The sequence below is a fragment of the Glossina fuscipes genome, unplaced genomic scaffold (assembly GCF_014805625.2).
Source record: "Glossina fuscipes isolate IAEA_lab_2018 unplaced genomic scaffold, Yale_Gfus_2 122, whole genome shotgun sequence".
Lineage (NCBI taxonomy): Eukaryota > Metazoa > Arthropoda > Insecta > Diptera > Glossinidae > Glossina > Glossina fuscipes.
This window is the reverse complement of record NW_023998465.1, coordinates 542,968-566,020: the sequence shown is the minus strand read 5'-3', so window position 1 is coordinate 566,020 and position 23,053 is coordinate 542,968. Positions and strand designations below refer to the sequence as shown.

Genomic DNA, 23,053 nt, shown 5'->3' with positions numbered 1-23,053 from the left:
GAATCATGTGTGATAGTCTTTAAAATGCTGTGGATAGAAACTTTGTATTATCCCCATAATTGGTTCTGTGGTGCACAGACCGTTGATAACATTGGCATTGAGATATCTTTTTAATGTCTCTATCAAAGTTTCGTTGGTGAGTTCCTTCTGAATTATTATGTGTCTTGAAAAATTTTTAAAAATGATTTCTAACTTGTAGCTGTCTTGACTACCGTGCTTAAATTAATTGATTTCAGAACACGTATACAGGGACTTCCATTAATGGAATTAAGTGCTGTCCAGAGCTTTCTTCAATACGGACGGTACCAGTTAAGGAGTTTATTTCCTTGTTCGTTGGTCGTCTGGACAGGCAGTCGACTACGATGTTTTCCCTGCCGGCTTGATATTCCAACTGGTAGTTATATTCTTCCAGGATTGCTTTCCATCTTTTGTGTGGCTGATGATCTGTATAAATGGTGACTTTTCCTGATCCATGTAGGTAATTACGCAGCGTTTTCAATGACCACATTATGGCTAACATTTCCTTCTCGTTTGTGGCATAGGCCTCTTCTGTCTTACTCAAAGTACGAGATAAGAATGTTATTATCTCCTATCCTGGGACAAAACTGCTCCTATAGCGATGTTGGATGCGTCTATCGAAGCTCGAAGGATTTATCGAAGTTGGGATCAGTCAATATGACTTCATTCGAGCTTAGAGAATTCTTTAAGTGTTTGAAGGATTCCATCTCCTCTTTCCCTAACCTTATTAATTCCTTCTTAGAGGCTTGGTGGGGTACGCGTCCATCCTCTCCTATTAAAAGGCTTGTCAGGTGGCTTGGCAAGCTTAGCAAAGTCCTTAATGAACCTCCTATAGTAGCCTGCCATTCGAAGAAATGATCGTAGATCTTTGAGTGTGTTAGGTGGCGGGAAGTCCATGATTGCTTGAATTTTGTTGAGGTTGGGTTAATTCCATTTGTTCCTACTACAAAACCTAAAAAATCGACTTTTTTAAGAATTCGCGTTTGTCGAGCTGAACCTTCAGGTTTGCTTTCTCTAAGGTATCAAGGACTTCTTGGAAGTTGTTGAAGTGGTAATTTTCGTCCTTTTCAAATATGATCACGTCCTCGATATAGATGTAGCAGCGCTTCCCGATGTGTTCTCTCAGAACATCGTCGAGAGCTCTTTGGAATTTTGATGGGGCATTTTTTAAACCAAATGCCAGTCGGACGAGCTCATATTTGCTGTTGTTGACTGAGCAGGCGGTTGTTGAATGTCAGATTCCTTAAGCGGTATCTGGTGAAAGCCACTTTTAAAGTCAATTATAGATTGGCTAGTACCTCATTTTTTGGCGGAATTGGGTATTTATCGGGTGTAGTGATTTCATTTAGTTTGCGGTAGTCCACTACCATTCTGTACTTTTTCTGACCAGAAGAGTCAATTTTTTCGGTACCATCCACACGGGTGAGTTGTATGGAGACTTTGCAGGTCTAATTATTTTATCTTGCAATAGGTCTTTTATTTGGTTGTCTACTTCTTCTTTCAAAGCCATCAGATATGGATAGCTTCTATCCAGATTGGTTGATCGGACGTTGTTCGGATTTCGGCTAAAACGTTTGTTGCGATGGTCAGTTTTTTGTTGGAGACTGCGAATGGGTGTGGGCAGTTTTGGAGTACTGCTCGTAGCCGATAATTCTTCGTTTCGGACAAATTTGGGGTGCGTAATTTGATACAATTGATGTAGCTTGATATGCACTGTTTTAGGGTAATTTTCATGTTTGTGTCTATTGCCACCAAATCAAGATTGGTATGGATGACTGCAACGTATCGGAACTGGCTAAAAAGCGTTTTTCATTTGCAATTGATTTTCGTAAGTGTTTGGGTTGAACGTAATTTTTGTTCGATCCTGCGTCTATTAAAAATTTTAAAATATCTCCACCAATATCTCCACTTCTGTGATCACAATAAGGCAGTGAACATTGCTTTAATCTAAAAAATAAATGTCTTCGAGCTGTTCTATTTGTTCACGACTCGGGATTTCAAATGGTTCCATATTTTCGTTATTTGTTTCATCTGAATTTGGTTCTACGGTGCTTGCTCCATAATCGCGCAAGTTCATACAAGAGAGTTTATTTAAAATTAAAGAAAGATGCTGATAAACACCTTTATAAAATTCCTGAACACTCTTATTTCCTTGGATCAGTGTGCTCGTCTGATACTCAAGTGTGCCTAAAGCACTCTTATCCACACAGTGCATGATTAGGCACTTTGATACTTTATTGCAGTTTAACGGGGTATTGCAGCATTCAAGAGCTATATCCGCTTGTCCTACTATTTTTTTCCTTATTACGTTCAATATGCTATAGTATTTAGGACTGTCTTTCAGATGGTTATAAATCCCTAATATTCTATCAACGCTTTTTTTCCATGAGCTAAATTCTTCTGGTTTTCCCGAAAATTCTCTTAGGCTTTTAACTACGTCTGGTATTGAGTTAAGTTCATTTAGGTTAACTTCCGTTGAGGTATCAATTGTTTGGTCAGCATTGTCATCTTCTAAGCCTGGGTTAATTATTTCGTGAACTACCCTTCGTCCCTCATCACTTCTAATACTAATACTAAACTCTTATCTGTTCTTGTATATCGGAGAAATTTATAACGGACGATCTTCCAGTTTGACTTGCAATTATGATGGATGATCTAATTAAATTTTCAGTGCTCATTTTGATATTTCGGTAGATTGGTTTTATAGAGAGAGAAAAAATTTTTTTTATTTAATTATTATTCCAATTTTGGTATTCCAATAACTCGTCGCCAAAGGAGAAATTTTTGATTTTGGTTTTGCGATATTCAGATTTTGATACTCCTATAACTTGTGATTTGTCGAAAAGCCTGCGACGTGTTGAAAAATTCTTAATTTTGATTTTGCAATATTCGGATTTGATGTTCCGATAATTTGTGATTTATCGCAAAAATTTCTTAAATTTAAGTTTGCTTTAGGCTTACTTGCTATATTTTAATAAAATCTGGAATTTGCAAATTCTTTGCAAGTTTTGCTAATATTAATTTATTTTCGTTTCAGTTTTTTGTAATAATTTCTTCTTTAATTGATTTCTACTATTTTCTTTTCTCATTTATTTTTAATTTATTTTCTCTTAAGTTTGTTTCTTTGCTTTTTTTGGCTTTTACTTAATTTTGCTCTATTCTTGTTTTTTGATTAAAAAAATTTTCAAATTTGTTTTCCCTTTCCTTTATTCTTAGTAAAATTTCTCTTTTTTCCTTTTTTATCTTTAATTTTTCCTCATTTATATTTTCGTTAAAAAAATGTTTTAAATTTTCTTTCTCTTATTTTCAACTTGATTCCTTAATTTTCACTCGTTTACTCTTGTTTTCTCTTTCCCTTTTTATTTATTTTTAACTTTTATTAATTAGTCTTTTATTTAAATTCATTGTAATTTTCGGTAACACTTTAATTATTTCTTATACTTTTATTGTTTTCTTCTTATGTAATAAAATATGAAGTTTACCTACATTAGTACTATGGTTGTTACCATAGTTGGTGAATCCATTACCAACAATCTGCTTTTGTTCCCAGTTCTTACACTCTTTGCTCCTTCGGCTGGAGCTCTCTTTTGGCAACTCCTACTTGGGGGCCTTGCCGCTTCGAATGGAACTTGCGATGGGTTTCTTTGTTATTGTTAACAAAGTTTACTAGAGCTTTTTTTTCTTCTTTTTAATCACTTTTATTATTATTATTTTTTTCGTCTTTTTTTTATAGAATTTTGTTATTATTTTCACTTTTTATCTTTCCTTTTAGAATAACAGGATTCCTTTGAATTATTCTTTTGGGCAATGAAGCTTCTTTTACCACCGCAGTCCGTAATATCTCGGTCCTTCCCTCACTGGAACAGCGCCAGTTAAATAAGTTGTTATTTATTTAGTATTTGGTTGATACTTTTGTACTAAATTATCATTAATTAAAACACAATTTTAGTTTTACTTTATTTAACGATTTTATTTTCTTTTGGGTTGAGGAACTTTAGGTGTTCAAACAATTGAAGTGTGGTAATGAACTAATTTTGTTTTAACTATTAGGAAACCTTTGGGTTGTCCAATAATTGACAGTCAGCACTTTTATCGAAATGGAATAATGCTTATGATAGAGTGCAATAGTAGGTTGGTGAGAAGTGTTTATAGTAGGGTGAAATGTGAGATTACAATGACTTCGTATGACGCTTATTGATTATTAAAATTTTATGCTTGCTTATTTTATTTATTAAAGTGATTCGTGAATTTATGCTTTTTGTTAGGATGGTCCTTAACTTACATGCGCTATGGAAGCATATAAGTATCCATGTACGAAAAAAGACCTAATAACAGGTATGTATGTAGCAAATAGTTTGGTTTTCCTTTCATTGATGATTTTGGAAAATGATGATTCCCTCTCTTCGTCGTATTGGAAAATTTGCGTGCGCGTAGCGAAACAAATTTTTAAAAAATTTTTAAAAAGTGGTTCTGCTTATAATTATTTTGGCTATTCTGGATCAAAGCATAGATTTGATTACTTCAAACTTGGTGCTCGTTAAATTTTGTGAAATTAAATCTTTTTAAGAAGGAGGTCATTCAGTATTGAATATTTCATTGACCAATACAAGTGGCAAAATGTTCATTCCATCCAACTATTAGGGGGTTCTCTTCGACCAAAGATTACGTTTTAATTTGCACATTGAGCTCCCTAAAATAAATCTAGGTCCACGCTTGGTTTCATTAAGTGAAGGCCCGAAGAGCTGAAGGATCCTTACATTACAAAAAAGCACTCAACAATCCAAATATCTAGGTTTCTTTGACTATATTCCAAACTATAGAAGACTGGAATTTGCGACAAGTTTAGTATATATATTTATATAATAAATAATCACGCATAAAGAACAATCATGAAATTTGAGCCATATTAAGGGCTGTGATGGATCCGCTGCAATGAATTTTTATCTGTAAAAAAAAAACAAAGTAGAAATCAGAAAATATAGCAGGAGTGTTAGGTTATTTTACTGCTTTGCCAAAAAAAAAAAACCGAAAACGGCGTAGGGATCGTTGAAGGATCTTAAAGAAAAGTCCAACTTTAATAAATTGATAATTATTTGATTTGTCACAATATTTAAAAGAAAACATGAAATCTCTAGTTACAGAAGGGAAAAAGGGAAGTCTTAACATCACATTGGCAGTAATCATAACAACAACTACGTTTATCTAAATGGAAATTAGAAAAATATATAAATAACTTGCAAAGCATAAAAAAATGGTAATTTTGCTATGAGAGGGAAAGCAAAGAAGCGCAAATAGACACAAAAGAACATAAATAAACATAGTTTTAAAATTGATTGTGTATTTGCTGTCGGCTGTCATATAAAGGAATTTTCCCCTTTTAAGTGTTGTACAGTAGTCCAATAAAGCAGGCGTAGTAGGTGCATCTTATTAAAGGCTGCATTTATGCGTTGAGGGTCAAAAACTATGTCTTAAGAAACAAAAACTAACATTGAATATCGATTCCAGATTCTAAAGTTACACGAACGATAAATATAAGTCAGACCCAAAAAATAACACAAAAAAGAAGTTTCGAAGAAAACATTTTTAGTTAACAGTACTTAGTTTTTGTAGTTGTACAATTAAATAATAATTTATCAATTGAAGTGAGTTTCTTATTCTTAAAATAAATATTTTATGATAATAAAATTAAAGAAATTTTTCAAGAAGTGTGGAAAAATTGAAGGAAAAAATAGTGTAAAAAGCTAAATATTATTATGTAACAAATCAAACGGAGACCAGTACTGATGATATGACCCTATAAAAAAGGGAACCCTAAGTTTACCGCTTATTGGGCTGCGGGTGTCTTTAAAATACACATCCGAAAAATGGTAATTTGCTGGATATAACTCCAAGTAAGAAAAAACATTTGTTTGCCATATGTAAATAGGCGAGAAAGAAAGGATAATAGTCTTTCACAATAAAATTTTTCCTCATAAATAAAAAGTAAACATTTGGTTACACCCACATTTGGTATGTACCTCTTTTGTTCGTGTGAGCAAAATTTCTGGTATACTGCCATGTTTTATGAATCCTTACAATTGTCTTGTTGAAGAGCTTTAGTGATACGATAATGACTGTTACGTTCACATTTGGCTGCTTTTCTTTATTCCTCTTTTTTTACTGTTTAAGAAAAAAAAGTGATTTTTTTCCTTTTTCAAAAGTGCGTGTGGGGCCTGCACTAACCCAGGATTTACAGAAGACATGTTTGTTTTGTAGATATTTTACTCATGACTAATTCTAATGATGACGGCTCGGAGTGTTTATGGATTTGCTTTATTGAGAAAAATCAGTTTCCTTGAAATGCCTTCCTTTCAAATTCGCATAAAATAAACGCTTGTCATATCTCGTTAACGAATATATTCCATTTCATGTTTTCACCTACTTTACCTTTGGATTGAATGTGAGAAATATTAAAATAACAAAAGAATTATTAATATCACACAAAAATAAAGATGAAAATGTGGAGCGATAGACACTTTTTTCTCTAAACTTTCTTGTTGGAATAAAGTGGAACACTTTAAAAACGTAATTTATGAAACTATTTCCAACGCCTTGCTTTATGCTTACATATGGGCCAAAGTAATGTGCATGATGCATTGCCTAGGCGTACAATCAATACAAAAAATATTTATACAAAAAGAGATATATTTGTATATTGTCAAAGCCACATTAGCAGATGTTAAAAGATATTCGTACGCGTGAAGTACATAAAAATGCAAAATTGTAAAATACACCCTCCTGATTTCATATGGAGCGTGAATGAAATATAGAGGGAAAGGAATTAAGTAAGAAGGATAACATATTGTATTTTTCAAATGACGCTGGACATTATTAGCATGGCAATTGAATTATGCCGAGAGAGTTCTTTGAACAAGTCCATAGCGGGCAGAGAAGAACTGAAGTATAACAGTCTCGTTAGCTCGTTCGTAACGCCGAATCGCATGCTGTAGTGCATTTTTTAAACAACTATATTGATTTGTGGAAGAAAATTGAAACTTTATTTTTAACGCCTTAGGTTCGAATAGATCAACAAAAAGATGAATCCTGTTTTCATTGTATGTAACATTCAAGAGAGATGGGCTTTACTGAAATAAGTAGCTGTATATTTGTTCACTTAGGGCGCCCGAAACGCAGTTAAATGTTTTATTTGCGTTTGGTGCGCTATGCTTTCTAACAGCCGGCCGATCGACGTGGGTGTGGTATTCTAATTTAATTTGAAAGCCACATAAATATGGTATGGTAAATTATTCTCTATAGGAGGTAATCAACAATTTTCTATCTCCGCTTAGATCTTTTGGAGACACGAGCCTTAAATTATGCATAGTAATACCTGTTGAATAAATTATGTAAAATGCACTTTTTACCCATATGCCACGTCATAAACAGAAACATATAGCACACATAGCATAACAACACGTATGAGCAAATGATAAGGTACGTGTACATAATGTATCCGAATTGTAATTTTTCATCTCACTAACTCAGCCTTCTTCACAGTCTGCTCTAATGTTTTGAAATTCATTTCAAGTAGTAGATGCCTCACAACACACCTTGTGCTCAACTAAAAAGGAAACGCTTTTTTAAATTTTCGCATTTTTTATCGAAATTTATGTCATATCGGTACTCTTCTGCGCATTTATGATGTCTTTAAAAATTATGTGGTTTTGTGCTTAACTGCTCGTCTCGTTTGTCTTTCGTTTCACTATAAACGAGCCAGATCCCACATCGTCCCATGTATATGAAGCAAAAGAGGTTGGACAACATTGTGTAACTTTCCGCTCTAAGAAGAAAGGAGAAAACGTAAGATATGGAGGTAACTTTTCATATTGCTTCATCGCAGTCGTACACTTTCCATTTGTATTCATCGCATAATTCATCGCATAACTTTTCAAAGCAAGGCGTTACGTGGAAAATAGTTAGAAGACTGGTCCGATCTTTGCAGTAACGTTTGTCTTTGAGGCAAAGTATTCATTAAAACACCGCAAAAATGGCGACCTGTAAAATGAACATGAGGATACACGGACCTACATCAGGTGGACAGGCAAGCTTAGATCGATTCAGAAAGTGACTCTGCCCGCCAACATAATATACCCCAAAACTACAAAATGAGTATGGTACTATAACATGAATATGGAAATGCCTGTTGTCAAACCAATGTTCTTCCTCTTAAAAATGTTCGTTTCCTAAATAAATAATGTTCAGGTTTTCAAAGCAAATTAAAGTTACAGTGCAAGAGCTTCTTAATTTTGCCTTTTTTGAGCATAAAGGAAATGCATTGGTAGATGGAATAATGAGTGCAGTACGCACAAATAATAGCATTGTTGTATTGGACAAGCCGCAAAGCAAAGATCACATAGAGATAAATAAAAAGCGTGCGCTGCAAACGAATACTGAAAAACGGAATTGTAAGCCGTAATTATCGCTTTATGATGGCATTTATGATCGCAATATCGTTTATATTAGATTCGGGCACAATTGTTAATATGTAGTTTACATATTCTTGGAAAGTGTGGCTGGGACAATAGACGTTTAATATTGAGATATATGTTTATCTACATTTGACGATGTGCTGAGAGAGTAATTTTACAATCTAAATTCGCATTTCAAACTCTAACGTTAAAAATGCGCAATGTTTAATAATATTTTACTTCCTGCCAATACGTATGAGTTTGGGTAAACCACTTTTCATTATAATGCTATATCAGAGAAACAGCATCATGCATTTAAACACTATTGCTACATATATAGATTTCTTATTTATTTACTATTATTATTTCTTTTTTTGGGGATTTTTTATGACAATAAAGCAATCAAATAATGTTCGTAAATATACGCATACATTTTTAATACCTTCACTTTTTCAAGGAAAAGTAATAAGTCATTATTTTTAGGGAAATACTTGCCATCGGTCACTGGTCATAAGACAAATAAATGAAGAGAACCACTTGTAGAATATACAGAAAGTAAAGCGTGGTAGTACAGTTTGAAAAGAGGAACACTTGTATAAAGTATAGAAGTAGAGCGTGGTAGTTCAGCTTGAAAGGAGGACCACTTGTGGAATATAGAGAAAGTAAAGCGTGATAGTACAGTTTGAGAGGAGAACCACTTGTAGAATATGTAGAAGTAAAGCGTGGTAGTAAAGTTCGAAAGGAGAAACAGCTGCATAATGTATAGAAGTAAAGCGTGGTGATTCAGTTCGTAAAGAGGAACTCAAATGAAGAGAGAAGCGTGGTAGTTCCGTTCGTAAAGAGAATCTCAAACGAGAGAGAGAAGCATAACGAATTATAAAAGCAACTTAACATGGGAATTATGTGAATGTTTATAAATAGTCGCAAATAATTTTTAGGTTTAAATTTATATACAGGAATGCTTTAGCACTTTCGTGATATCTGAAAAGAAAATAAAAAACAAAAAATTTCCTCACAGTCTCAAAAACAATGCTTTTGCATTGCGGATCACCCTATTCTTTGTTGTTTTTGCAACCACCACCGAAAGATGCTGACATACGCACTTTTGTCAAAACCCAGAAGAAATCTTCCGAAATTCTGTCAGATGTACACTTTCTCGAGCAGTATCAAACTCATAAACGATGGAGATTCGTCCGTCTAGCAGTCTCTGCGCCTATGGAGTGTCTGTGGTACACTAAACAAAATTTGGTAAGTCAAAATGTTGAATCTAATGACGATTGCGATTAAAACGATGGTTGGGCGTGAACGTATGTGTACCATAATAGACAAATCGATTTGTTTTCTTATTACTATTTTTTTGATTTATATTATTACAAAATCAAATAATGGAATGTGACTTTTTTTAATAATGGAAATAAATACTGTAACGTATAACATAGATTTATTATTCTTTCTTTGTACAAGTGCGTCATGCGTGGCTTACAGGAGAGCAGGAAATATTAATACAAACAGACTGCTTGAAATACAAGAATCGCGGACAATGTTGAAAGAGACGGAGATACTGGTCAGTTATGACATTACTCGGTTCTAGTAAGCAAAAACGTACGATGTGCGCGATGTAGTATACCTATCTATCACGGCATCTACCGATACCATTATGGCGACCAATTCAATTTAACATATTAAAAATCAAACAATATTACAAAAAACTTCAAAGGAAAAGGAATCGACAGCACTATTAAATTAGCAGCGAAATGACGTGTTTTTATTTATATTCGTTTGTGGTGAATAGATAGTGATTTATAGATTATATTCAATATAATTTTATATACATCTTTTAAACAGTTAATATGGTTGAATATTTGAATTCGGCAAATTCAGAACAAAGAACAATAAGACTAAGCTCTCACAATACTTAAATTCTTACAATTTACATTCCTAACAAGAATTAACTTAAGAAAAAATAAATTTTGAATACAAATTTTATGTATCAAACAAAGAAATAAACCGCTTATCTTGCTTGCCGTATGAACTCTGCCTCGTTCCATTTATTTATTTAAGTTGTATTTGCCTCATTCGTATCACTTTAGGAGGAGCGCTTTTTTTTTTATTTAGTTTTTATTTGATTTTTCTTTCCTTTTTCTCCTCAAACAAACGAATGTTTCACATCTTAGTTTTTTCGTTTTTTTTATATGTTCAAATTAAGAAATTTTTTGTTTTTTTTCCAAGCAACGCAAATTGGCTTATTCGAACTTCTTTGTCTGATACACCTTTATATTTTCTCGAACCTTTTTCCCTCTTAAAGACGTTCAATAATCTTGAATTTTAACATGTTTTCTTTTTCCCAAGTTAAAAATCAATCAATTAATTTTGTATTTGAACACGTATTTTTTTCAAAACCTAGTTCTTTTAAAATTCGATTACATAAATTTTATTTTTAGGTCCACTCAGTCAAAGGGGAAAAAATCACGCCATTTCATTTCAAAAATTCAAAACTTTTTATTTTTATTAACTAATTTCGAATGTTTTCTAAACATTTTTCCTTGTTTTTCTCACAACCTTTCATTACAAAATCTTAGCTTCAACTGCCCCTTCACAACAATTCTAATTAAAAAAAAAAAATTAAAAAAAAATTTTTTTAATCTTACTACAAAGCATTACAAAAGTCTCTTATTTATTAAAATTTCCAATTTGCAACTATTCGCATTATATTAATATATTTTATATTGTGTTATAAAGCCTACATAGCAAGCTAAACGAGCTGAACAGGAGATAATTAATGGGACACTTCCGTGAGAGGTCATGGTTAGGCCCAACGACAATTCCACGTACCATCCCTGCACGTCAACAAAAGTCATCCACAGCCGCGGGTTTGTCAACTCATTGGGAGCTCACAGTGGACAACGTTGACACAACCTGCACCTCCCTGGCCAACGGTCCTGTAACTCAATGTCAGAAAGCCAGAGGTACAGGAGATCTGAAGGGACCAACGGCCAACGATCCGACACCCCGATGTCGGAAAGCCGAGGATAACAGAGCGACAGTAGCACACCCCTTCAATGGGAGGCGAGTGTCATGCGATGGCTCTACGTTGTCACCAAAACGATAGCACCCTGTTCTGCTCAGGCAACAGGCCCTGCGCACATCACCGACAACAGCACCCTACTCTGCGCAACCAACAGGCTCTGAGGCCATTTTCCGGCCCAACAACCCCTTTCTCAGCAGAAAACTCAACTGCAGCAGCAAACCACCGGCGCACACCTAAGCCGTCATCAACTGGCCAGTACCGGAGAGGCGTATTACCAGTCACTTCTTCCTTCCACATAATCTTAAATCTTAATTTGAAATAAAATCGATGCCTTCATGTACATACGTATCGAAGTGATGAGTTTATTTTTGCTTGACTACAGAATACCAGAATCCGTACGTTTCAGGGTAGTGTCATTAGCGCAGAGATACAAGAATGATAACATAAATGGTCCAAGAACTGCCGAATAGTTTTGTTGTATTATAATTTTTTTTCCAAAACATTATCGAAAAAAAAAAAGTTTCAGAAATTCACTAGCAAAAAAGAAAAGGGAAAGAATTCTTTGTGCCAACCGACAAATATAAAGAACAAAGTATTCTATACGCATGATAGATAAATGTGTTTTTTTTTTGGTTTTACTAACGACTCGCGAAAATAAAAAACTGTTGTGTCAGCATTTCTTGGTATGAAGTATTGGCTGCTATAATAAATGTATTCCTCCATTAACAAAAAGGAAAATACGCTACTTAAGCCTGAGGCGTTACAACCGCTCAGAATTATAACAGCCTACGATCCGTTCTGTGATACGATTGTTCTACCAAGGTCAAGCCGAGATCTAAATCAACAACTTACCAGGCCATCCAGAAACCGACAGGAGCAACCAACAGGTGTCTTGCACGAGGATGCTACATCTTAAGCTGGCGCTTCATCTTTCAACTGTGAGGTATTTTTCTTTTTTTTGACTGTGAAATAAAATGCCAGCAGCAGTAGACAGAACAAAAAAAAATTGGAGTTGCTTTGCTACAAAAATGTAAATTGAAATGAGTGCCTAAGTGGAATACGCCACCGCTGTAGCAGGAGTACGAAAAGGTGAGCGCATGAGTGAAGGTAGAGGGACTGAGGTCGGCTAGCGAGGGACCAAGATAGGACCAACGGACGACGGACAACAGACCCGGCAGACAGACTTACACAGGACAATTCAGTCGATTGGTTTCATTCTTTTCTTTTTGATCTTATACATATTTACTCTTTTTTGTAATGCGGTACAGTGGGCAAAAAGAAAGAAAAAAAAATTTTTCAAATTGCTCTTCTGACCAAAAGCTAAACAGCGTTACAAAGTGAATAATGAAGGTCCCTGTAAATATAAATTTTTCTTGTGTTTTCCTGGACCAGTGAACTGCCCCAGCCCCAGAGAATGGGCCGAAAGGCACTCACAATATATACATTAAGTATTATAAGTATTACACCATGGCAAAAGTTCCGGACAGAATTAGTGAATTCACAGATTTTTATGTGCTCGCTGAATTTGTTAAACATTATTTGGGCCTGTCCGGAACTATTAAAGCCGCCTTTCACGTACGTGCCAAAGTTTTTCAATACTGGCAAAACGCCCAAGTGCAATTAACGAATATTTACATATACGTATATTTCCAGACATTCTGTACATTATTTTAAAAGCGCATTGGCTTTGTTTTGCATTCCGAACATTTTTTTGTGACATATTGCTCATCATGCCTAGGCTACAGGATCGTAATTGAATGGATGATTTTTAAACTATCAGCTAATCTCAAGACCACAACTTTATTTTCGGTTATTAATCTGTTCTTTAATTTACTCAGTCTCTTTACCACACTTTATAGCACTTCTAACGATTTAAAATACCAAGCTTCACAAAAACATCTTAAATGAACGACGGCTATAGATACGCGTTTCCTTGTTTAAATTATTTTATTATTGTTTTATTCATATATATATTTGTTTTTTCACTCACAGGACGCACTATGGTGATCTAAACGACTTTCTTTTATGCAGATTCAAATAATTAACTAATTTTTTGCAACATTTTTTAATTCAGTTTCGCAAAAAAACGAAATGGACCTTGTCAAGTAAGAAATTTGTGGATGGACATTGGACTTAAGAAATTTGTTACCTGTTTTAATCCCACGTAATTCCTTGCTAGTTCTCGATGTCATGAGTTTTTGACATGTCGCTGTCATAATCTTCCCTGGCAATATTTGTTCTTCCCAGAATCGCGGAAAAAAATATATTTTTTTTTTCATTTCGTTGCAGTATAAAACCTTTCGTAATGGCTTTATGCACCATTTTTGTTGTTCATGTTTAATTTTGATATTGTTTATACCACTACAGAATGTTTTACTTAAACTTCATATTTCTTTGCAGTCTAGTCCAACGTCGCTTTGATCAATGGCTTTCGCTCTTGTTACTTTTACTTGTTTTACTACTCTTTTGCTTTCTTATTTCAATCGCATCTGTGGACATTCCCGAAATAGTTTCGCACAGTTATTGTTTTTTCTTGGTTTGTGTTTATTATTTCGTTATGCGACTACGTCTTTCATATACGCGATTGTTTTTTTTTGTTGTTTGACCGTTTCACATATTTTTTCCTTGTAACGGGCTTTTATTAAGGAATCGTTTTTTTTTTTCAAATTTTATTTTGCGGTGTTGCAGAAAAATCGGGCGTCAGGTTCCTCCACAAGAAAAATTTATTTTTTCCTCGGGACATTTCGCCTGATTTCTTTTTTTCATTATTTATTTTACTTACTTCTGCCGCTGTGGATATGCTATGCCTCTGGGTGATTTAATAATTTCTGTACCGTTTAGATTAACCTGTGAGGTCAAAACGAGGGACAAATTTGTGACCTGTGTAAGTTGTGGCCACATCTACATAAAGAAAAATTAACGTATAATCAACAATTTAAGAGGTCATTGATTTGCATATTTAGCACGTGATTTATTCTTAAAGTACGAACTTTGCTCTTATAATTACTGTATTATACCTACCATTGAAGGATGGGGTATACTCATTTGGTGTTTTTTTTCATAATGCATGTGACACCCGAAAGACCCTATAAAGTATATACATTCTTGATCCGCGAAAAATTTCAGATTGATTAAGCCATGCCTGTCCATCTGTGTGTCAGTGTGGTGTTCGTTGTTGGCACTCGCAAAAATGAGAATGTGCGCTTCAAATTTGATAGAAATGTGGTAAGTTTTTGCACGCAGGTTGTTATTGGAAATGGGGCAATTTTCTCAGAATAGAAGCCCGCAGAGGAGCATAAATTGAATGCAACTTTGTTTTGCTGTTCGTTACTCAGAAATTATAAAAGTCAGAAGATTGAAATTTTCCACACTTTCTTTACGAAACGCTCTACTCTTTACATGCAAAAATGGAAATAGTTGGCTTTGCCCACACAAGCTCACAGATGATTAAATTTTATTTTTTTACTTTTTATAACTGTTATGCTTATTTATCATAGCTCAAACAAGATTGAATGTTTAAAACTATTTTGTACACTCCTTAAAAGTAGATATATTATTTGCCTAAAAATGCGTTAATTCTAAAACAATATGGCAGATATCGCGATTAATTTTTTCCTAATAATACAATCGATGTGGGTATCAAATAAAAGAACTTTAAGAATAGAATAGAGTTTCATATCCCGCCAAATATAACTTTCTTACTTGCTTTTAATACTATTTTGCTTGTAGAGCCGATAGCCTGTGTCGCTAGTGCTCAATGTCTTTTTTTTAGTCTAAGAATTCAATTCATTAGTCTAAAATTAAAATAATAACAATAATATTTTGCTTGTAATTTTTACGTTAAATTAAAAGGAATACATATAGTGAATATACAATTATAATAAACCTTGTTTAAATGTGAAAGGAGAAAAATGAATTAAAAAGAGTTTTTCCATAGATGGGAGGAAGGCAATTTAGAGGGGTCATCGGACTCAACTTCGGAGTCTTCCATAGGGATCGCGGGCCGAAGGAGACTATTACGTAGGATAGGGTGCTGAAAGGACCAAGGCTTGGAGTATGCCCTTGCGTTAAGCTAAATTCCGTCCGTCCGTATATTCTACTCAGCCTACGATTACAAGTAACTGGCACTGGTCAGTTGCCCTAACCAAAGTGTTGAAGACCATTTCCGACGATTCCTTTTGATCAGACATCAGTTACGATTCACAAACAATTTGTTTTTTTTCCCGCTTTACGGGGTTAAGCTGTTTTTTTTACCCTGCATGGGCGTTTTCGCGAAAGGCTTCGGGCGGAATGGCCCGAAATTAATGCAGTCAGATTGTTCGGGTTTTCTGACATGGGGGTAAGAAGCCGTAAGTTCAGTAATGCTTCCGTCTCAATCATAACGGTTGCTAATTTCTCGTATGTAAATGCGGCGTTGCCAACATTTGTTTCGAAAAGATTCTTGGCAGATTTGACAGCTACTTCCCAGAGACAGCCAAAATGTGGAGCCGTTGCCTTGTTGTTAAATATTGCTAGGTTCAATTGGATTAAACGATTATTTCCCTTTCGTCTACAAAGGGGTTTAGTGGATTCAGTCGGTTACTTTTGCTGATGCAATTCCGAATGAATCGCGTTTTGTTTTATAGCATATAGTATAGTATAGCATTGTGTGCCTCGCACTGTGTTTCTAAGGATGAAATGGTTCGTCCGGATCCTGGCACTTCTTCCATTTGCCAAAAACATTGTACATTATATTGAAGTTCATTTACTGCACACGTGGCCTGCTATACATTTTTTGTAGGAACGTTTCCTGCCATTATCCAACCAAAGACTGTGTCTTAAAGTGTGGGATGGTCGTTGTGCAGTCTAATTTTTCTGACCTTTAATATTCCTAAAAATAGCTCAGCGCCAATCAGTATGTCTGCGTAGTTAGGTCTGTTGAATAGCGGTTAGAACTATATTGCTCCAGCCGGTTGTCTCCAAGAAATGATGGGGTTGTTTGGGTACAAATTTGAAAGTACGCAAGCCTCGAGTCAAGTGAAATAATTTCTAGATCTTGAGCGTATGGTTACGTTAATTCTTCCCTTAGCCTTATTCCTGTTGTTGATAGTGCCTTGAATTTGCGTGGCAGCGGATGTTAGAAATAAACCCAACTGCTGATCGACCCTTTTGGTGATGATGTTGATTTAATTATCCGTAATCTAATATTGTTCGGTTATTAATTGACCACCCATTGTCAGCTATCACTGTCAAACCTACCGGGCTTAGCACGATAGAACGGGAAGGATTCCGTGGCACAGAGGCAAACAAGGCTAAAGATGCAGCTGCCTATCCATTCGGTGATTGACTGACAAGGGGTTCTGAGTAAACTATTATCTTAACATTCCGTTATTGTTACGCTTCACGTGTGTTATTACAATCTTGATTGTTGCCTTTTTCCAGTGGAGTAACGTATGGTGACGATCCATTTTTTACCGCTTCTATTATTGTTATTTTGTTATTAGTATGTCTAAACACTTATAGCAAGCATTTTGCATTTCTATTATTTAATCGCGTTGTTGAACCTTTGCTTTTAGAATTATTGGGCATATTTGTACATAGCGTCACTTATTACAGGTAAGGCATCCCGTTGCAGATAGTTCCAAATGTTTCTACAACCCGAAACTCATTCTGCAGGAATTTCAAAAATTTCCTTAAAGTTAACAATGCTCTTGAATCTTCAACCTACTATTCGAAAAGTAAATCAGTCGTCTTGTCAAGTTTTTTACTAGAATTGGGGTTAAACGTGGATGCCAGCTGTCGGTTTGGACCTACAAAATTTTTAATGCCATGATACACTTATTAGCTACATCTATGATTCACTCTTTTATTGTCATACATATCGTGCAGAATTTTCCTTGTGGTATCATAATTTTCTTCTTTGGGATAAAGATGACATATTAGACGCTCTGCATCTTTTATAAAATTGGGCTTCAAATGTCATATTTTCTCAATAAGTAGTTGTGCTCAAGTTCTCGGAAGCTCATGGCGTTGGCTGTGTGGGCCTTGGTTTGTTCACTAATCGGAGATTACGCTGTACATCTGTCATTACATTATGGAATATGTTGCTGATATTTGCAAATATATCCGTTGTGTGGTAGGAATGGTCATCTTTTGATTATGGATGTCAACGTATTTGGTTGTTCTGATTATGGGAGATCTTCCACGACACTTGGAATTCCTTCTCCTTTTTTTGCAGGCATTCGAGAATTTCTCCAACCTTTGGAGCCTTTTTGTAGATTGGTAGTGTGTGGAGTTCGAGACCTTGCCCATTCTGTTGATCAAATGTTGCGTTGTACGGGTGTGGTAGACTACTCCTTTCAATGGTTCAAGTGATTTTTATGTTGTCTGCGATATAAAAACAAAAAGTTCAGTTAACAACCAGTCCGCAATCAAAATCAAATCAAAATGACGTCGAGGGCACCACATGTTAATACTCTGTCTTATGTGTCACACAAGTACATAAACTTATGTAAGCTATTTTTTTTGAGGAAATGGCGTTCAGGCACTTTAAACAGAACTCCGTGAGGAAACAATTCAATTCGTGACCTTAATTTTAAGTGATAATTTGCAAAACTCACTTAATATTAAAACATGTAGCCATCTTATTTATGTTTAAAGAAAAACTTTTCGTTTTTTTACCAGTCTAGACAGGCATTATTTCTATTTACAATGTCACGCACTTGTTTTAGAATACACACGTAGTTGTTTTGCGTTTCCTAAAAATCCCACGGTAGCTTACTAGGTGATTGCTTAATAAATAGAAAACCAACCACCTCTGTAGGAATAGTATACTGATGTCTAAATATATGATTTAAGAAATATATTTACAGATTTATTCGTACACATTCGCATAAGAAAAATTCGCATATAAAAGATTTCTTTACTTGTGAACCTATTCGTATACGTTAATACTTTACCCAGTCTGGATAAAACATTAGGTCACATACAATACGTCTCCGACAACGATAAGGTCGCATTAAGCTACAAGTTGGGATGATCGTCTATCCTCGCTTTTTAGGACCGCCATTTTAACTTATTGGCCCCAGCTATCAATAAACACGTTCTCCATAATTTTTTTTCATTTAGTTTTGCAGGCTTGTTATTGTTTACCATATGTGGTTTGTTCATGTAAAATGAACAAACGTCAATTCGTCTTTCATTTCTCACGCCTCTCTCAGTTATTAATGCATTGTAATGCAAAATTTAACGGGAAGTATTAGAAAGTTGGCGAGAATGTTACAAGATTAGCCTCTGGATGAGAATCATTTATATCTCAAAAAAAGTAGAAAAATGTTTATTACCCCCTTAGATATACAATATACAATATTTAAGTCTTCTATTACATGTTTTATTTTAAATTGTAAGGTATAACCAATGACCCACAAGATAACCGGTAAAAAATAACTGGAATTGCACACTTTTTGTTGCTTGCGCTTTTCAGTCTTACAAAGAAACAGTCTCTCGTTTGCAGATATAGCGTATATCGAAGAATGGGGTGGGATTTGAGTCTTTAGTTATTTTAGTTAAATTTTTTTTAATCTGAGGCATATTTTCTTTTCCCACAGGAAGATCCGAAATCTCAACCCAAGCTTCCGAGTTAATTGAACGAGTTAAAGGGTACGGACGTGATTAGTCTAACTATTTTGTAGTATTACTATAAGTAAGCGATGAAGTTACATGATTAGAACTTGCTATAAACCAGTTCACTTCACTCAGGCGGCAGGGAAGAAGTAAAAAAAAGTGTTTACGGTCTTTACAAACTCATTTTAAGTATTTGGTTACGGCAAAATCGTCTTAAGATATACTTCCCTTCCATGAACGGATGTTGACTAAACACTTTAAGTGTTAATTTTAATATTTAGCGCAAAAATGCTCCATATCTATATTGGTGCTCCATAATTGTTAAATTAGAAGATAATACCCTACACCATAAATTCTAAATAATACCTTAAGACACGCCGATAGACGTCGACAGAATACTGGGACGCGACTTTCTACCAAATTTCCATTGTAATGTTAATTATTACAGATACATCCTCACCAATGTCAACACGAGAAATACTCTCTTCCCCTAATAGAAAACACCATAAAACATATTCATGTACGGGCAATATCAGAAATTATCGTACCATACAGAATAAACACACTATAAGATAGCGTTTTTTGTACTAGACAAATCACTATTGGCCTAGCGAACACCGTAATACCAGCAAAAGGAAACTGAAACCCAACTGAAACAGCTGTTCTATTTCAATTAAAAACCTAAAAATTGAAACACTACCTTCTGAAAATTATAAAATAACCTCTATTAATAAAATACACAAAAACTCAGACGAACGTTCCAAAAGCTCCTAAGTGTTATAAGCCTCGACGTAGTAATCAGAACTGTCAAATGTGAACTTATCAAAACTTTACAGGAACATCAAAACATATTTCACTTCAACACGAACAATGAACAGCAAATATTTTTTTAGACAACACAAAGACCTACATGGCAAAACAACAGTATCCACCAAAAATTACAGACTGTCACATTCCCAAAGTAATCACATTAATAATCAGTTCAATGAACTGTTACAATAGAAGATTATAGGACTATCTGTCAGCTCTTACAACTCACAGCTACTTCTAGGCCCCAATAAGTAAAACACTTATGAGAAACCATGGGGATTAATTGTTGACTACAGAAAACTAAATGACAAAATTGTAGATGACAAGTTTCCATTAACACGAATAGAAGACATACTGGATAGGTTAGGCAAAGCTAGACATGAAAAATTCTTTCCATCAATTAAAATTAGACGACTATTCCAAGCCGCTCGTAGCCATTTCGAGTAACAACGGCCTTTATCAGTTTACGAGATTGCCTTTCGGCTTCAAGTTATCGGCGAATAGCTTCCAACGTAATAGCTTCCTGCCTAATATAGCAATATTACATAGCGTTTGATGATCTCCACCAAAAACTAATGGAGCCCCAATTATCCAATATGTAGACCATAATAAACCTTTCATTCTCACTACCGATGCTTCAGAAACACCTTTATGTGCTATCCTTTCTCAAGCGGAAATCGGCAATGACTGACTAGATCGCTAAACGTACGTGAGAAGAATAAATCAATTATTAAGAAAGACCCTGCAGATCATAGGCCACTCGTCGGATCCTTCACATAGAAAAGTACCTCATCAAAATTGGCACGGACTACACTAGAATTGTCTGATTACGATTTCGATATTTTTTATACAAAAGGAAAAAACCATGCTAGTGTTGATAGTGTCTCACATCGAATTAAACTCGGGCATATTAAAAACCATGATATCTTAACAATTAGATAATAATGCAAAAAAACTTTATTAATTATGCGTAATATGTCCAAAAAAGCAAGGAATATTCAAATACTACGTAATAGACGATAGAAATAAATCAAAAGAAATCAAATTTCAATTCAATTTCAAGAAAGTAAAAATACTTTGATAAATAATAATAAACTTATTGCTTTTTATTTGTTTCTAATTACTTCATTACTCTGCTGGGATACGTGCAATTGACGTTGCGGTTCCCATACGAAACTTAAATTACTTTCAATCAATAGGCTAGAACGGGATTATATTTTGCGGGATAATAAGCATTTAATTGAATCAACATCAGCGCTGATGTAATAGACACTGTAGTGGGGGAAAAAAAAAGAAAAGGCACACTTTGGCAACTTTGGCAAAGCGACAAGCGGCGTGAAAAAAAAAGAAACTTTGGCAACTTGGAGAGAAAAAAGAAAAACAAAAAAATGCGGCTTTCGTGAGAATTTTGCTTGTAAATTTTTTTGGAATAAAATTGAAATTCATGCCGTGCTTTTGCTACTTCAAGACAAGTAATTTCAGTGAATGATAATGAAAGTGAATTTATAAGAATTAGAGAAAGAATAAGTCCCGAATAGTTTTATTGGAAAAATATGAAAAAATTGCAAACTGAAAAGGCGTTGATAATTTTAGTAAAGCCGGAATAACTGGAACGCTATTCATTGTTCACATACAAAAGCACAAGGTCACTAAGGTCAAGGAAATTTGAAGTTACACAAAAGTGCAAAAAGAAAAAGAGCGAAAATCAAGAAGTACTAACGTTCGCGTCAGACGGCTGGAATCAACGGTCGCTAGGTTGTGGCCAATAAAACTTGGAGGATGAATGTGCAGTTCATTAATGCAAATGAGAGGGAGAAAACTTTTAAAAAAGAAAGGTTTTTTTAGCTAAATTGTTGGTCGGCTGCGGGTGTTGTACGAGAGTCCTTTAAATGAAAGGAGATTAATTGAAATTAAAGAAAAGATAGCTATTTATGTTAAACAAGGGAACAATATAAGAGTTTTTCTAAATTTTATATTTTTAAATTCTAAATTTTAATTTTCATAAAAAAAAAAACGGACAAACAATGTCTTCGTACATTTTTAAGAACTGTGTCTTATAAAAAGGGAAGAAAATCTCAAAGCCCAAAAAAAAAAAAGTAAGAAAAAAAGAAAAGAACAGAAAGGGGAAAAATTGACAAGCTAATGTAAAAGAAGGAGTGTAAAACATGAAAGTATCAATAAAGCATTAAAGGAGCATGCCTCTTGTCATGAAACTCTTTTTCTTTTTCCCCGCCGTCGAGGATTTCAAAATTTTTCTTTAGACAAAGAAAGAAAAAAAAAAAAAAATAGATAAAATAAAATAAAAAAAAATGAAATAATAAAAAAACAAACTAAATAAACGAAAAGGTCTGGTCAGTTTCCGGCTGTGCGTCTGTCGCCAGTGAGTCAGTCGGTCATCGTCTAGCGTCGGCCCTACATGGCCACCATGTGCACGCCCCTACACCTCAGCCACAGCGGTGGCAGCGCACGCTTAGCCACACATGGGTAACAACAAAATTGAATAGCTTAAAAGAAAAGGTAACATAACTTACAGTACAAGTACGGTGGTGGTGATCGTTCACTTGATGACTATTACTGCTTCCACTGTCGGCTGCAGCTGTCACAATGCCCCCAATAAATGGTCGCCGTTGCTGTTGCTTCTGCCGTTCTACGGGTGAATCTCTAACAACTGCAGGCGGATGCTTCACAGGATAACCAAAGGCTGAGAATGGTGGATGCGGCACCCTATCGGTGATTGCCGGCTGTGGCCGTAAATGCTGCTGATAATTAACACGTCGCTGTTGCTGTCGCTGTTCACCTTCTTTTGACTTTATTTATTTCCTTCGCACTATTTCCGTCACTCCTTAATTCTAGGACGTATGGTGAAGCAGGCCCGAGAGAAAAAAAAAAAAAAAACACTCACCAAATTGTTACCACAGTGCCGAATAGAGCAAACACCTTGTTAATTTTTGCTTCCTTTTTATTTCAAATGATTTCTTTAGACTCTTTGCTGTTTCTCGTTTTATTGATTAGACAAAATTTCATGTCTCTTTACATATAAAATTAAATATTTTAAATGATTTCTTTAAACCTCTTGCTGTTTCTCGTTTAATCGATTAGACAAAAATTCCATGTCTTTTTACACATAAAATTAAATATTTTAAATGAT

At 34.8% G+C, this 23,053-nt stretch overlaps 1 protein-coding gene across 1 annotated transcript in view; it reads right to left on the bottom strand.

Moving 5' to 3' along the window:
* Positions 1–17,425: 17,425 nt before the first annotated feature.
* Positions 17,426–23,053, bottom strand: part of LOC119640698 (protein suppressor of hairy wing-like) — a 20,288-nt gene continuing 14,660 nt past the window's right edge. Inside the window, exon 3 of the mRNA XM_038038885.1 lies at positions 17,426–17,859. Coding sequence (XP_037894813.1) covers positions 17,840–17,859 — 20 coding nt within the window. The 3' untranslated portion in view covers positions 17,426–17,839. The remainder of the gene's footprint in view (positions 17,860–23,053) is intronic.